Genomic DNA, 17,779 nt, shown 5'->3' on the forward strand with positions numbered 1-17,779 from the left:
GAAAAGAAAACACATGTTAGAGACGTTTGTGTGAAATCATCAACTTAACAGATAAAACTGAGGAAAATAAAATAAAGTGTTTCTCTGTTTATTCCACAGATATTTTATCAGCTCTATTTTATGTCCATCTTCTCTTTAAGTCAAAACCTAATTCTTGTTTGTGGTCTTAAATTCCTCCACAGCATTTAATGGATTCAAATCTGGGCTCCATTTCATCTTTCTGAGCTGTTCCTTGGTGGATTTGTTAGTTTAGGATCATTACTCTGTTAAAAGGTTGACTTGATCTTTCAGACACATGGCCTCATATTATCTCCAATCACTCTTTGATATTGATGCAGAGTTCAGAGTTGAATCGGTATGGTATCGGCATCGGTGATACTGGCCCTGTGTTTACTTGGTATCAGATTGATACCAAATCGCAAACCTCTAATAACCAGTTGTCCATTTAAATCCGCTCTCATCTGCCAGGCTCCTCCTACTCTTAGCTGTCCCGTGTTATGCCTGATGCCTGCTGGTCTAGCCTTTTCTCCCTCTTGTACAAACTTAATGCGTCTATTCTCTCTGTTAACGGCCATGGAATTTACATTCACCCGTTTTTCCTCAATTGCAGCTGCTAAACATTTCAGTACCTGGTTGTGATGCCAGGTGTACCTCTTCCACTACCATCTTTCTCCTTTCCACTGCTGATGCCTTGCTCCACAGAGGTTTCCCTGCACACAGCCCCAGGCCTCCACGCCCTTGCTGTACATGACCTATGATATCCCTATGCCTAAGAGCTGCCTGTGCTTGCTGTACTGCCTCTTTTAGGTTCCACTTCCTCCCTGTCTTAACAGTGGGCGCTGCACTCCTGTGGGCCAGTGGATCCTTTGACTGAGTGAGAGTCATTTCCAGTCTAACTTTAGCACACTTAAACTTCTCTATTAGGCTGGTAACTGGGAGCTCCAATATGCCTTTCCCTTACAAGGCTGCGCCGCTTAAGCAGCGTGGGACACCAAGCCACTTTCTGATGAATGAATTAATCATCCTTTCTAACTTTTCTACCTTTGAAAGAGGAACCTCATACACCGTCAGCGGCCACATTAGCAAGGGCAGTAAATCAAATTGCAAGCACCATAATTTTAACTTCCCTGGTAGCCCTGACCGCTCTATGCTTGAAATGCCTTACATCATTTCTTGCCTCAACCCTTCAAATTGCGCCTAATCACTGAGACTTGCATCATACCATCTCTCAAAACTCTTCACTGGCTTCTCCAGCACTGTGGCAAGCACCTCATCATTTATAACAAACTTCTTAACTACTACCTTTAACAATGGAAATATTTCTAGATTTAATGGCCAGTGAACTCTAAAAGAAAATGTCAGGACATCTGTCCATGAGCTGAATGTGAAGAGAAACTGGGTCATGCAGCAAGACAACGAGCCCAAGAACACAAGTGGTTCTACAAAAGAACGGTTAAAGAAGAACAAGATGAATGTTTAGGAACGGCCAAGTCAAAGTCCTGACCTTAATCCAATAGAAATGTTGTGGAAGGACCTGAAGCAAGAAATGTGTTTGGAAGGAAGTTTATAGAAGTTTATACAGAATGGAAAAATCAGTCAAGATGTCCTGATTATCACCAAATGTTTTCACTGAAACTCAAAGTGGACCTCAGAGGAATAAAAGCAGACGAGGGTGAAACACACAAATCACTCAAGATATGTTACCATTAGCTTCCAGCCGATAATACTGTGTGTTCTGTTGACAATCTTCAGGTTTGTCTGCAGAAAGAAAACACAATTATTTCACCTGAAGTTTCCCTGACACAACATTTCTTTGTGTGTCTGACTCTGGGAACAATCAAACCAATGAATAATCCTGAAACTGAAGACATAAAGTTAATGTAACACTGATACAGTTTGATGAACAGAAAGTTCCTCATCAAAGAGAACACCACCATGTGTACATGCTCCTGAAATCTAAACTCTAGCAGTCAGTGCAGATTAAAACCAGGCTCAGTGATGTTAGCATGGATCTAATGTCCAGTTTCCTCCTGCTTGGTTTCACAGCTAACAGCTTGCTTTAGGTTTTGGTGTCAGTAGTGAGGAGGCTGATGTTGTAGCATCCTCCTCTTTCTGAGACGTGTTGTTCATCAGTATGAAGGATGTTTGAATCTCTGTCCTGCCTCTCTACTTTAGGCTTTTCCATGTGACTTGTGCTTTTCCTCCTGCTGTGATCCTGACCTGATCTGAAAACATGTCTGACAGTCTGTCTGGAGGTTTTCTCCACCCTGAGCCGAGGCTGTGATGATGGACTCTGGACTACATCTCAGAAACATCTTCATCTCATCATGCTTCTTATTGGAGCTTTTAGATCATGAATTACAAATTTAAATGGAAACTGTTCACATTATAAATGAGTTGTAATTATTAATTTGAACCAAACAGCAGCTGATCAAAGATTTAACTGGAGTGTATTTTATTTTATTTTCTATCTCCTTTAAAACTAGAAACCATTAATGTTCTAAATAATTTAGATGTTAAGAAAATGAAACTCCTAACAAGACAAGAGGTGAATCTACATCACATAGAGGTGAGATCTTCAGTAACATCAGAATCAGGACTCACCTGGTGGTTTGTCTTCAAAGATGTAAAAGAGAAAAGAAAACACATGTTAGGACGTTTGTGTGAAATCATCAACTTAACAGATAAAACTGAGGAAAATAAAATAAAGTGTTTCTCTGTTTATTCCACAGATATTTTATCAGCTCTATTTTATGTCCATCTTCTCTTGAAGTCAAAACCTAATTGTGGTTTTCCTTCAGTTCTTGTGATCAAGCGACGCTCTGCTGCAGTGAATGAAGCAGCTGTTAGGAAGCTGCAGTCATTGTGGATGAAATAAGTTCATCACATTTGACATATTTAGACAAACTAGTATTTGATGCTCTTTGAAACTGCTCTACAGATAAATGTGGTATATTTGAACAACAGCACAAGGACAATTCTTCTTTCTGAAATCATCTATTGAACAGAAATATCAACAGATGGAATATTCAAGTAACTTTAGCAGATTTAACTTCTTGTAGGTTTTATGTGGAACTGAGACATTTTGACTCTTCCAGCAAAATTCCTTCAGTTTTAAAATGTTTGAAGGTTTTCTCGTGGTCTTAAATTCCTCCACAGCATTTAATGGATTCAAATCTGGGCTCCATTTCATCTTTCTGAGCTGTTCCTTGGTGGATTTGTTAGTTTAGGATCATTACTCTGTTAAAAGGTTGACTTGATCTTTCAGACACATGGCCTCACATTATCTCCAATCACTCTTTGATATTGATGCAGAGTTCAGAGTTGAATCAATGACTGAAAGCTGTCCAGTCTCTGAGGCAGCCAAGCAGCCAAACCACAACATTTCCACCTCCGGGCTTCACGGATGTACTTAATGACAGGAGGGGAGTCAGGCCCCCCAGATCAAGCCTCTAGATCTCAGCTAACAGCCTGACCCTCAGCTCTGAATCCTCCACCAGCATTTCCTGCCTCAGCTCTACGAGCCCTTTGATAAGTGAAGAGTGCTGAAGCCCAGATTTGTCACTTCAGCTGATAAAATCTTTGTCTGTATAGTCATCACATTAGAAAAACAGTCAGAGGCACTAAATATAGCCTCAGGCATCATTAAACCATAGAAGAAGAAGGGGACGCAACACCATGAAATAAAAACCAGCAACAGTCAAAGCTCATATGGGGGAGGACAATGTGGAAACTGATGGTGATCAGGAAATAAGTGTTTAAGAACAGAGGATGAACTGTGGATTGTGTCGTCTATAGAGTCTTATCCAGCTGTCAGCGTGGAGAGAAGGAATGATCACAGCAACATTTAAATCTCATTGATATTATGACCTGGGAGTTTTCTATGGATACACACTCAGATTTATTCATTAATTGTCCCAGTCAGGTTAAAGGATGTCAGACTGTGGAAGTATGTTTAACTTCCTCTAACTAAAACTGTTCTGTCCACTGATTGGAGGATTTGAAGTCTGATTATATTTGACAGAAATGTGTTTGGAAGGAAGTTTATGGAAGTTTATACAGAAAGGAAAAATCAGTCAAGACGTCCTGATTATCACCAAATGTTTTCACTGAAACTCAAAGTGGTCCTCAGAGGAATAAAAGCAGACGAGAGTGAAACACACAAATCACTCAAGATATGTTAGCACCAGTTTTGTTCAGCAGTTCCATCTCTTCCTGGTTGCCTGATTTATCTTTGTCTGTTGTGTCTCCATCAGGTTTGGCTGCAGAAAGAAAACACAATTATTTCCCCTGAGTTTCCTCTGACACAACATTTCTTTGTGTGTCTGACTCTAAAAGTGTTTTAGTATCAGAAATGAACTAAATCATGTTGTTCTGATCCACTCCTCTTGTTCATACTTCCTCCTGTGATAGTGGTCAAAATCCACAATCCTCATTCTGAACTAAAACAGATTCTAAAGTTCAGATGAAGCTTCATCAGTCTCAGTCAGACTCAAATCAAGTGGGTCTCTTCAGAAGTTCCTGTCACTTTAGAACTGAAAGGAACAGAAACACTGAAAGGACATTTGGTTTAATGAAGGAGAAAACTTTGACAAATATCCAGTGGGAACAATCAATCCAATAAATAACCCTGAAACTGAAGACATAAAGTTAATGTAACACTCCTACAGTTTGATGAACAGAAAGTTCCTCATCCTCAGAGAACACCAGCATGTGTACATGCTCCTGAAATCTAAACTCTAGCAGTCAGTGCAGATTAAAACCAGGCTCAGTGATGTTAGCATGGATCTAATGTCCAGTTTCCTCCTGCTTGGTTTCACAGCTAACAGCTTGCTTTAGGTTTTGGTGTCAGTAGTGAGGAGGCTGATGTTGTAGCATCCTCCTCTTTCTGAGACGTGTTGTTCATCAGTATGAAGGATGTTTGAATCTCTGTCCTGCCTCTCTACTTTAGGCTTTTCCATGTGACTTGTGCTTTTCCTCCTGCTGTGATCCTGACCTGATCTGAAAACATGTCTGACAGTCTGTCTGGAGGTTTTCTCCACCCTGAGCCCAGGCTGTGATGATGGACTCTGGACTACATCTCAGAAACATCTTCATCTCATCATGCTTCTTATTGGAGCTTTTAGATCATGAATTATAAATTTAAATGGAAACTGTTCACATAATAAATGAGTTGTAATTATTAATTTGAACCAAACAGCAGCTGATCAAAGATTTAACTGGAGTGTATTTTATTTTATTTTCTATTTCCTTTAAAACTAGAAACCATTAATGTTCTAAATAATTTAGATGTCAAGAAAATAAAACTCCTAACAAGACAAGAGGTGAATCTACATCACATAGAGGTGAGATCTTCAGTAACATCAGAATCAGGACTCACCTGGGAATAAATCATATGGTGGATCTTCGTCTTCAAAGATGTAAAAGAGAAAAGAAAACACATGTTAGACACGTTTGTGTGAAATCATCAACTTAACAGATAAAAGTGAGGAAAATAAAATAAAGTGTTTCTCTGTTTATTCCACAGATATTTTATCAGCTCTATTTTATGTCCATCTTCTCTTTAAGTCAAAACCTAATTCTGGTTTTCCTTCAGTTCTTGTGATCAAGCGACGCTCTGCTGCAGTGAATGAAGCAGCTGTTAGGAAGCTGCAGTCATTGTGGATGAAATAAGTTCATCACATTTGACATATTTAGACAAACTAGTATTTGATGCTCTTTGAAACTGCTCTACAGATAAATGTGGTATATTTGAACAACAGCACAAGGACAATTCTTCTTTTTTAAATCATCTATTGAACAGAAACATCAACATATGGAATATTCAAGTAACTTTAGCAGATTTAACTTCTTGTAGGTTTTATGTGGAACTGAGACATTTTGACTCTTCCAGCAAAATTCCTTCAGTTTTAAAATGTTTGAAGGTTTTCTCGTGGTCTTAAATTCCTCCACAGCATTTAATGGATTCAAATCTGGGCTCCATTTCATCTTTCTGAGCTGTTCCTTGGTGGATTTGTTAGTTTAGGATCATTACTCTGTTAAAAGGTTGACTTGATCTTTCAGACACATGGCCTCACATTATCTCCAATCACTCTTTGATATTGATGCAGAGTTCAGAGTTGAATCAATGACTGAAAGCTGTCCAGTCTCTGAGGCAGCCAAGCAACCAAACCACAACATTTCCACCTCCAGGCTTCACGGATGTACTTAATGACAGGAGGGGAGTCAGGCCCCCCAGATCAAGCCTCTAGATCTCAGCTAACAGCCTGACCCTCAGCTCTGAATCCTCCACCAGCATTTCCTGCCTCAGCTCTACGAGCCCTTTGATAAGTGAAGAGTGCTGAAGCCCAGATTTGTCACTTCAGCTGATAAAATCTTTGTCTGTATAGTCATCACATTAGAAAAACAGTCAGAGGCACTAAATATAGCCTCAGGCATCATTAAACCATAGAAGAAGAAGGGGACGCAACACCATGAAATAAAAACCAGCAACAGTCAAAGCTCATATGGGGGAGGACAATGTGGAAACTGATGGTGATCAGGAAATAAGTGTTTAAGAACAGAGGATGAACTGTGGATTGTGTCGTCTATAGAGTCTTATCCAGCTGTCAGCGTGGAGAGAAGGAATGATCACAGCAACATTTAAATCTCATTGATATTATGACCTGGGAGTTTTCTATGGATACACACTCAGATTTATTCATTAATTGTCCCAGTCAGGTTAAAGTATGTCAGACTGTGGAAGTATGTTTAACTTCCTCTAACTAAAGCTGTTCTGTCCACTGATTGGAGGATTTGAAGTCTGATTATATTTGACAGAAATGTGTTTGGAAGGAAGTTTATGGAAGTTTATACAGAAAGAAAAAATCAGTCAAGACGTCCTGATTATCACCAAATGTTTTCACTGAAACTCAAAGTGGTCCTCAGAGGAATAAAAGCAGACGAGGATGAAACACACAAATCACTCAAGATATGTTACCACCAATTTTAGTCATCATAATTTCTTTTTCAAAGTTGACTGGAAGACGTCCACCTGCAGAAAGAAAAGACAATTATTTCCCCTGAGTTTCCTCTGACACATCATTTCTTTGTGTCTCTGACTCTAAAAGTGTTTTAGTATCAGAAATGAACTAAATCATGTTGTTCTGATCCACTCCTCTTGTTCATACTTCCTCCTGTGATAGTGGTCAAAATCCACAATCCTCATTCTGAACTAAAACAGATTCTAAAGTTCAGATGAAGCTTCATCAGTCTCAGTCAGACTCAAATCAAGTGGGTCTCTTCAGAAGTTCCTGTCACTTTAGAACTGAAAGGAACAGAAACACTGAAAGGACATTTGGTTTAATGAAGGAGAAAACTTTGACAAATATCCAGTGGGAACAATCAATCCAATAAATAACCCTGAAACATAAGACATAAAGTTAATGTAACACTCCTACAGTTTGATGAACAGAAAGTTCCTCATCCTCAGAGAACACCAGCATGTGTACATGCTCCTGAAATCTAAACTCTAGCAGTCAGTGCAGATTAAAACCAGGCTCAGTGATGTTAGCATGGATCTAATGTCCAGTTTCCTCCTGCTTGGTTTCACAGCTAACAGCTTGCTTTAGGTTTTGGTGTCAGTAGTGAGGAGGCTGATGTTGTAGCATCCTCCTCTTTCTGAGACGTGTTGTTCATCAGTATGAAGGATGTTTGAATCTCTGTCCTGCCTCTCTACTTTAGGCTTTTCCATGTGACTTGTGCTTTTCCTCCTGCTGTGATCCTGACCTGATCTGAAAACATGTCTGACAGTCTGTCTGGAGGTTTTCTCCACCCTGAGCCGAGGCTGTGATGATGGACTCTGGACTACATCTCAGAAACATCTTCATCTCATCATGCTTCTTATTGGAGCTTTTAGATCATGAATTATAAATTTAAATGGAAACTGTTCACATAATAAATGAGTTGTAATTATTAATTTGAACCAAACAGCAGCTGATCAAAGATTTAACTGGAGTGTATTTTATTTTATTTTCTATTTCCTTTAAAACTAGAAACCATTAATGTTCTAAATAATTTAGATGTCAAGAAAATAAAACTCCTAACAAGACAAGAGGTGAATCTACATCACATAGAGGTGAGATCTTCAGTAACATCAGAATCAGGACTCACCTGGGAATAAATCATATGGTGGATCTTCGTCTTCAAAGATGTAAAAGAGAAAAGAAAACACATGTTAGACACGTTTGTGTGAAATCATCAACTTAACAGATAAAAGTGAGGAAAATAAAATAAAGTGTTTCTCTGTTTATTCCACAGATATTTTATCAGCTCTATTTTATGTCCATCTTCTCTTTAAGTCAAAACCTAATTTTGGTTTTCCTTCAGTTCTTGTGATCAAGCGACGCTCTGCTGCAGTGAATGAAGCAGCTGTTAGGAAGCTGCAGTCATTGTGGATGAAATAAGTTCATCACATTTGACATATTTAGACAAACTAGTATTTGATGCTCTTTGAAACTGCTCTACAGATAAATGTGGTATATTTGAACAACAGCACAAGGACAATTCTTCTTTTTTAAATCATCTATTGAACAGAAACATCAACATATGGAATATTCAAGTAACTTTAGCAGATTTAACTTCTTGTAGGTTTTATGTGGAACTGAGACATTTTGACTCTTCCAGCAAAATTCCTTCAGTTTTAAAATGTTTGAAGGTTTTCTCGTGGTCTTAAATTCCTCCACAGCATTTAATGGATTCAAATCTGGGCTCCATTTCATCTTTCTGAGCTGTTCCTTGGTGGATTTGTTAGTTTAGGATCATTACTCTGTTAAAAGGTTGACTTGATCTTTCAGACACATGGCCTCACATTATCTCCAATCACTCTTTGATATTGATGCAGAGTTCAGAGTTGAATCAATGACTGAAAGCTGTCCAGTCTCTGAGGCAGCCAAGCAACCAAACCACAACATTTCCACCTCCAGGCTTCACGGATGTACTTAATGACAGGAGGGGAGTCAGGCCCCCCAGATCAAGCCTCTAGATCTCAGCTAACAGCCTGACCCTCAGCTCTGAATCCTCCACCAGCATTTCCTGCCTCAGCTCTACGAGCCCTTTGATAAGTGAAGAGTGCTGAAGCCCAGATTTGTCACTTTAGCTGATAAAACCTTTGTCTGTATAGTCATCACATTAGAAAAACAGTCAGAGGCACTAAATATAGCCTCAGGCATCATTAAACCATAGAAGAAGAAGGGGACGCAACACCATGAAATAAAAACCAGCAACAGTCAAAGCTCATATGGGGGAGGACAATGTGGAAACTGATGGTGATCAGGAAATAAGTGTTTAAGAACAGAGGATGAACTGTGGATTGTGTCGTCTATAGAGTCTTATCCAGCTGTCAGCGTGGAGAGAAGGAATGATCACAGCAACATTTAAATCTCATTGATATTATGACCTGGGAGTTTTCTATGGATACACACTCAGATTTATTCATTAATTGTCCCAGTCAGGTTAAAGGATGTCAGACTGTGGAAGTATGTTTAACTTCCTCTAACTAAAGCTGTTCTGTCCACTGATTGGAGGATTTGAAGTCTGATTATATTTGACAGAAATGTGTTTGGAAGGAAGTTTATGGAAGTTTATACAGAAAGAAAAAAATCAGTCAAGACGTCCTGATTATCACCAAATGTTTTCACTGAAACTCAAAGTGGTCCTCAGAGGAATAAAAGCAGACGAGGGTGAAACACACAAATCACTCAAGATATGTTACCACCAATTTTAGTCATCATAATTTCTTTTTCAAAGTTGACTGGAAGACGTCCACCTGCAGAAAGAAAAGACAATTATTTCCCCTGAGTTTCCTCTGACACAACATTTCTTTGTGTGTCTGACTCTAAAAGTGTTTTAGTATCAGAAATGAACTAAATCATGTTGTTCTGATCCACTCCTCTTGTTCATACTTCCTCCTGTGATAGTGGTCAAAATCCACAATCCTCATTCTGAACTAAAACAGATTCTAAAGTTCAGATGAAGCTTCATCAGTCTCAGTCAGACTCAAATCAAGTGGGTCTCTTCAGAAGTTCCTGTCACTTTAGAACTGAAAGGAACAGAAACACTGAAAGGACATTTGGTTTAATGAAGGAGAAAACTTTGACAAATATCCAGTGGGAACAATCAATCCAATAAATAACCCTGAAACATAAGACATAAAGTTAATGTAACACTCCTACAGTTTGATGAACAGAAAGTTCCTCATCCTCAGAGAACACCACCATGTGTACATGCTCCTGAAATCTAAACTCTAGCAGTCAGTGCAGATTAAAACCAGGCTCAGTGATGTTAGCATGGATCTAATGTCCAGTTTCCTCCTGCTTGGTTTCACAGCTAACAGCTTGCTTTAGGTTTTGGTGTCAGTAGTGAGGAGGCTGATGTTGTAGCATCCTCCTCTTTCTGAGACGTGTTGTTCATCAGTATGAAGGATGTTTGAATCTCTGTCCTGCCTCTCTACTTTAGGCTTTTCCATGTGACTTGTGCTTTTCCTCCTGCTGTGATCCTGACCTGATCTGAAAACATGTCTGACAGTCTGTCTGGAGGTTTTCTCCACCCTGAGCCCAGGCTGTGATGATGGACTCTGGACTACATCTCAGAAACATCTTCATCTCATCATGCTTCTTATTGGAGCTTTTAGATCATGAATTATAAATTTAAATGGAAACTGTTCACATAATAAATGAGTTGTAATTATTAATTTGAACCAAACAGCAGCTGATCAAAGATTTAACTGGAGTGTATTTTATTTTATTTTCTATTTCCTTTAAAACTAGAAACCATTAATGTTCTAAATAATTTAGATGTCAAGAAAATAAAACTCCTAACAAGACAAGAGGTGAATCTACATCACATAGAGGTGAGATCTTCAGTAACATCAGAATCAGGACTCACCTGGGAATAAATCATATGGTGGATCTTCGTCTTCAAAGATGTAAAAGAGAAAAGAAAACACATGTTAGACACGTTTGTGTGAAATCATCAACTTAACAGATAAAAGTGAGGAAAATAAAATAAAGTGTTTCTCTGTTTATTCCACAGATATTTTATCAGCTCTATTTTATGTCCATCTTCTCTTTAAGTCAAAACCTAATTCTGGTTTTCCTTCAGTTCTTGTGATCAAGCGACGCTCTGCTGCAGTGAATGAAGCAGCTGTTAGGAAGCTGCAGTCATTGTGGATGAAATAAGTTCATCACATTTGACATATTTAGACAAACTAGTACTTGATGCTCTTTGAAACTGCTCTACAGATAAATGTGGTATATTTGAACAACAGCACAAGGACAATTCTTCTTTTTTAAATCATCTATTGAACAGAAACATCAACATATGGAATATTCAAGTAACTTTAGCAGATTTAACTTCTTGTAGGTTTTATGTGGAACTGAGACATTTTGACTCTTCCAGCAAAATTCCTTCAGTTTTAAAATGTTTGAAGGTTTTCTCGTGGTCTTAAATTCCTCCACAGCATTTAATGGATTCAAATCTGGGCTCCATTTCATCTTTCTGAGCTGTTCCTTGGTGGATTTGTTAGTTTAGGATCATTACTCTGTTAAAAGGTTGACTTGATCTTTCAGACACATGGCCTCACATTATCTCCAATCACTCTTTGATATTGATGCAGAGTTCAGAGTTGAATCAATGACTGAAAGCTGTCCAGTCTCTGAGGCAGCCAAGCAACCAAACCACAACATTTCCACCTCCAGGCTTCACGGATGTACTTAATGACAGGAGGGGAGTCAGGCCCCCCAGATCAAGCCTCTAGATCTCAGCTAACAGCCTGACCCTCAGCTCTGAATCCTCCACCAGCATTTCCTGCCTCAGCTCTACGAGCCCTTTGATAAGTGAAGAGTGCTGAAGCCCAGATTTGTCTCTTTAGCTGATAAAATCTTTGTCTGTATAGTCATCACATTAGAAAAACAGTCAGAGGCACTAAATATAGCCTCAGGCATCATTAAACCATAGAAGAAGAAGGGGACGCAACACCATGAAATAAAAACCAGCAACAGTCAAAGCTCATATGGGGGAGGACAATGTGGAAACTGATGGTGATCAGGAAATAAGTGTTTAAGAACAGAGGATGAACTGTGGATTGTGTCGTCTATAGAGTCTTATCCAGCTGTCAGCGTGGAGAGAAGGAATGATCACAGCAACATTTAAATCTCATTGATATTATGACCTGGGAGTTTTCTATGGATACACACTCAGATTTATTCATTAATTGTCCCAGTCAGGTTAAAGGATGTCAGACTGTGGAAGTATGTTTAACTTCCTCTAACTAAAGCTGTTCTGTCCACTGATTGGAGGATTTGAAGTCTGATTATATTTGACAGAAATGTGTTTGGAAGGAAGTTTATGGAAGTTTATACAGAAAGAAAAAATCAGTCAAGACGTCCTGATTATCACCAAATGTTTTCACTGAAACTCAAAGTGGTCCTCAGAGGAATAAAAGCAGACGAGGGTGAAACACACAAATCACTCAAGATATGTTACCACCAATTTTAGTCATCATAATTTCTTTTTCAAAGTTGACTGGAAGACGTCCACCTGCAGAAAGAAAACACAATTATTTCCCCTGAGTTTCCTCTGACTCAACATTTCTTTGTGTCTCTGACTCTAAAAGTGTTTTAGTATCAGAAATGAACTAAATCATGTTGTTCTGATCCACTCCTCTTGTTCATACTTCCTCCTGTGATAGTGGTCAAAATCCACAATCCTCATTCTGAACTAAAACAGATTCTAAAGTTCAGATGAAGCTTCATCAGTCTCAGTCAGACTCAAATCAAGTGGGTCTCTTCAGAAGTTCCTGTCACTTTAGAACTGAAAGGAACAGAAACACTGAAAGGACATTTGGTTTAATGAAGGAGAAAACTTTGACAAATATCCAGTGGGAACAATCAATCCAATAAATAACCCTGAAACATAAGACATAAAGTTAATGTAACACTCCTACAGTTTGATGAACAGAAAGTTCCTCATCCTCAGAGAACACCACCATGTGTACATGCTCCTGAAATCTAAACTCTAGCAGTCAGTGCAGATTAAAAGCAGGCTCAGTGATGTTAGCATGGATCTAATGTCCAGTTTCCTCCTGCTTGGTTTCACAGCTAACAGCTTGCTTTAGGTTTTGGTGTCAGTAGTGAGGAGGCTGATGTTGTAGCATCCTCCTCTTTCTGAGACGTGTTGTTCATCAGTATGAAGGATGTTTGAATCTCTGTCCTGCCTCTCTACTTTAGGCTTTTCCATGTGACTTGTGCTTTTCCTCCTGCTGTGATCCTGACCTGATCTGAAAACATGTCTGACAGTCTGTCTGGAGGTTTTCTCCACCCTGAGCCCAGGCTGTGATGATGGACTCTGGACTACATCTCAGAAACATCTTCATCTCATCATGCTTCTTATTGGAGCTTTTAGATCATGAATTATAAATTTAAATGGAAACTGTTCACATAATAAATGAGTTGTAATTATTAATTTGAACCAAACAGCAGCTGATCAAAGATTTAACTGGAGTGTATTTTATTTTATTTTCTATTTCCTTTAAAACTAGAAACCATTAATGTTCTAAATAATTTAGATGTCAAGAAAATAAAACTCCTAACAAGACAAGAGGTGAATCTACATCACATAGAGGTGAGATCTTCAGTAACATCAGAATCAGGACTCACCTGGGAATAAATCATATGGTGGATCTTCGTCTTCAAAGATGTAAAAGAGAAAAGAAAACACATGTTAGACACGTTTGTGTGAAATCATCAACTTAACAGATAAAAGTGAGGAAAATAAAATAAAGTGTTTCTCTGTTTATTCCACAGATATTTTATCAGCTCTATTTTATGTCCATCTTCTCTTTAAGTCAAAACCTAATTTTGGTTTTCCTTCAGTTCTTGTGATCAAGCGACGCTCTGCTGCAGTGAATGAAGCAGCTGTTAGGAAGCTGCAGTCATTGTGGATGAAATAAGTTCATCACATTTGACATATTTAGACAAACTAGTATTTGATGCTCTTTGAAACTGCTCTACAGATAAATGTGGTATATTTGAACAACAGCACAAGGACAATTCTTCTTTTTTAAATCATCTATTGAACAGAAATATCAACAGATGGAATATTCAAGTAACTTTAGCAGATTTAACTTCTTGTAGGTTTTATGTGGAACTGAGACATTTTGACTCTTCCAGCAAAATTCCTTCAGTTTTAAAATGTTTGAAGGTTTTCTCGTGGTCTTAAATTCCTCCACAGCATTTAATGGATTCAAATCTGGGCTCCATTTCATCTTTCTGAGCTGTTCCTTGGTGGATTTGTTAGTTTAGGATCATTACTCTGTTAAAAGGTTGACTTGATCTTTCAGACACATGGCCTCACATTATCTCCAATCACTCTTTGATATTGATGCAGAGTTCAGAGTTGAATCAATGACTGAAAGCTGTCCAGTCTCTGAGGCAGCCAAGCAACCAAACCACAACATTTCCACCTCCAGGCTTCACAGATGTACTTAATGACAGGAGGGGAGTCAGGCCCCCCAGATCAAGCCTCTAGATCTCAGCTAACAGCCTGACCCTCAGCTCTGAATCCTCCACCAGCATTTCCTGCCTCAGCTCTACGAGCCCTTTGATAAGTGAAGACTGCTGAAGCCCAGATTTGTCACTTTAGCTGATAAAACCTTTGTCTGTATAGTCATCACATTAGAAAAACAGTCAGAGGCACTAAATATAGCCTCAGGCATCATTAAACCATAGAAGAAGAAGGGGACGCAACACCATGAAATAAAAACCAGCAACAGTCAAAGCTCATATGGGGGAGGACAATGTGGAAACTGATGGTGATCAGGAAATAAGTGTTTAAGAACAGAGGATGAACTGTGGATTGTGTCGTCTATAGAGTCTTATCCAGCTGTCAGCGTGGAGAGAAGGAATGATCACAGCAACATTTAAATCTCATTGATATTATGACCTGGGAGTTTTCTATGGATACACACTCAGATTTATTCATTAATTGTCCCAGTCAGGTTAAAGTATGTCAGACTGTGGAAGTATGTTTAACTTCCTCTAACTAAAACTGTTCTGTCCACTGATTGGAGGATTTGAAGTCTGATTATATTTGACAGAAATGTGTTTGGAAGGAAGTTTATGGAAGTTTATACAGAAAGAAAGAAAATCAGTCAAGACGTCCTGATTATCACCAAATGTTTTCACTGAAACTCAAAGTGGTCCTCAGAGGAATAAAAGCAGACGAGGATGGAACACACAAATCACTCAAGATATGTTACCATCAGACTTAGTCATGGCTCTGTTTGACTGCATTATAGGTGGCTGTCATGACTTTTAGTTTGGCTGCAGAAAGAAAACACAATTATTTCCCCTGAGTTTCCTCTGACACAACATTTCTTTGTGTGTCTGACTCTCAAAGTGTTTTAGTATCAGAAATGAACTAAATCATGTTGTTCTGATCCACTCCTCTTGTTCATACTTCCTCCTGTGATAGTGGTCAAAATCCACAATCCTCATTCTGAACTAAAACAGATTCTAAAGTTCAGATGAAGCTTCATCAGTCTCAGTCAGACTCAAATCAAGTGGGTCTCTTCAGAAGTTACTGTCACTTTAGAACTGAAAGGAACAGAAACACTGAAAGGACATTTGGTTTAATGAAGGAGAAAACTTTGACAAATATCCAGTGGATGAAGTCAGACTGCTGAAAGCCTCACATTAACTCCAGAGAATAGAATGAGGACTGGAGATTGTGTCCTGTCCATGTTAGGATCAGTATGAACAGGAGGAAGGATTACAGCAATCAGAAACAGGTTCAGTGATCATGAGTGGAAATATGAACAGAAGGTTTCATTTCTGACTAAACTACTGTCAAGACTCTGAGCATGGAAACACACAAACAAGATGGTGTTGTCTGATCAGATTTACTGAGAGAAAGAATTATTTAAACTTACGTTTCAGTCTGAAGTAAAGAACAAAACCAACAACAGCAAGAACACTGACAACTGCAAGTGCAACAAGAGCAACAACCAATCCAGTAGGTACTCCTGAAACAGAAGACATAAAGTTAATGTAACACTCCTACAGTTTGATGAACAGAAAGTTCCTCATCCTCAGAGAACACCACCACGTGTACATGCTCCTGAAATCTAAACTCTAGCAGTCAGTGCAGATTAAAACCAGGCTCAGTGATGTTAGCATGGATCTAATGTCCAGTTTCCTCCTGCTTGGTTTCACAGCTAACAGCTTGCTTTAGGTTTTGGTGTCAGTAGTGAGGAGGCTGATGTTGTAGCATCCTCCTCTTTCTGAGACGTGTTGTTCATCAGTATGAAGGATGTTTGAATCTCTGTCCTGCCTCTCTACTTTAGGCTTTTCCATGTGACTTGTGCTTTTCCTCCTGCTGTGATCCTGACCTGATCTGAAAACATGTCTGAGTCTGTCTGGAGGTTTTCTCCACCCTGAGCCGAGGCTGTGATGATGGACTCTGGACTACATCTCAGAAACATCTTCATCTCATCATGCTTCTTATTGGAGCTACTATTGATGAGCTTTGTTCAGATCAAATCTTCTCCACTTAACAAGGTTCATGCTTCACTGAGCAGACTGAGACATCCAGTAACACTAACATGTTAACATCTGACTCCACTTTCTGCTGCAGCTCTGTTACAACCACGACTGTCAGTGCTGGAGACAAACTAAGTACAATTACTCAACTACTCCAAGTACAGTTTAAAGATACTAACAATTACAATTTATACTCATTTATACTTTAATTGACCACATTTAGAATACTTTTTAATTCTACTTTAAGTTGGTTTTGTTCATTCTTATTTGTTAAGGTGACTTTTGAACGCAGATCTTTTTTCATTGTAGTATTTAATAGTACTTTTACTTCAGTAAAGAATCTGAGTACTTCCTCCTCCACTGACTTGTGCAGAGTAAAGATTTAAATCATGAAGTGTTTCTTGGTGCTGGGTCAGCAGGAGCCTCTTCAAGCTCTAAATACACTTTGAACTCATTAATAAAAAACATTTACGTTCAGTTTCTTTCATTCATGTCAATAAATAAAAGTTATTCAGAGATTCAGATTTAATCCACAATGATTTTACTATAACATAATGTATAAAGTATGAAGTAATTAAAGGTTGATTTAATAAAGTAAATATTCATATTGAAATATCAGCAACAACAGAAATTATATTCTAAACGTAACCTTTTTAAAATGAATTAAGATTTCCCTGAAAACAAAATCTATCAGCTCCATGAACGCGGCCATCTTGGAAATGGCTGCCAAAAGCCACTGAGTGCAGAGCCTGGATAAATCCACCAGGGGGCAGATGACAAGTCTCATTATTGTTTCCAACAGGTTTTTCAGTGAAGTATTGATCATGTTGGTGGAGCAGAGGTCTCAGAAACTGGTTCTAGGGTCAAACTGAGTTATTAACTTCAGATCAATAAACAGAGAGAGTTGTTTCATCTACAGGAGAAGAATCTAAGTTCAGTCTTTTTACACTTTTCTATAATTCTATGTTTTATTATTCTGTCCACATGTGACTGTAAAATCAGCTGTTTATCACAATCTGCTGTGGTATCTGAGCTACAGTCTTATTCTGATATCAAACAGCAGCTGTGATTGGTTCAATCAGTCTACAGGCTTTAATGACCAGAACAGTGTTTAATACAAATCAGAGTCAGACTCTTTATAGTTTTGTTAGTTTTCACTTTAGTTTCCAGAGTCAGTTTGTTCAACTTTAGTTTTGATTTGT

The 17,779-nt window shown here is 38.6% G+C and overlaps 1 protein-coding gene across 1 annotated transcript in view; it reads right to left on the bottom strand.

Annotated features, from left to right (window-relative positions):
• Window positions 1-2,593: 2,593 nt before the first annotated feature.
• Window positions 2,594-17,779, bottom strand: part of LOC311486874 (uncharacterized protein) — a gene marked incomplete at its 3' end in the record, with an annotated part of 35,768 nt that continues 20,582 nt past the window's right edge. Inside the window, exons 6-15 of the mRNA XM_084542891.1 lie at window positions 15,968-16,060; window positions 13,695-13,724; window positions 12,523-12,576; window positions 10,924-10,953; window positions 9,752-9,805; window positions 8,152-8,181; window positions 6,980-7,033; window positions 5,381-5,410; window positions 4,188-4,262; window positions 2,594-2,616 (exon numbers count right to left, since the gene is read on the bottom strand). Of these exons, the coding sequence (XP_084399017.1) occupies window positions 2,594-2,616; window positions 4,188-4,262; window positions 5,381-5,410; window positions 6,980-7,033; window positions 8,152-8,181; window positions 9,752-9,805; window positions 10,924-10,953; window positions 12,523-12,576; window positions 13,695-13,724; window positions 15,968-16,060 (473 nt within the window). The remainder of the gene's footprint in view (window positions 2,617-4,187; window positions 4,263-5,380; window positions 5,411-6,979; window positions 7,034-8,151; window positions 8,182-9,751; window positions 9,806-10,923; window positions 10,954-12,522; window positions 12,577-13,694; window positions 13,725-15,967; window positions 16,061-17,779) is intronic.

This window comes from Chelon labrosus, assembly GCF_963514085.1.
Source record: "Chelon labrosus genome assembly, chromosome: 4".
NCBI classification, from domain to species: Eukaryota; Metazoa; Chordata; class Actinopteri; order Mugiliformes; family Mugilidae; genus Chelon; species Chelon labrosus.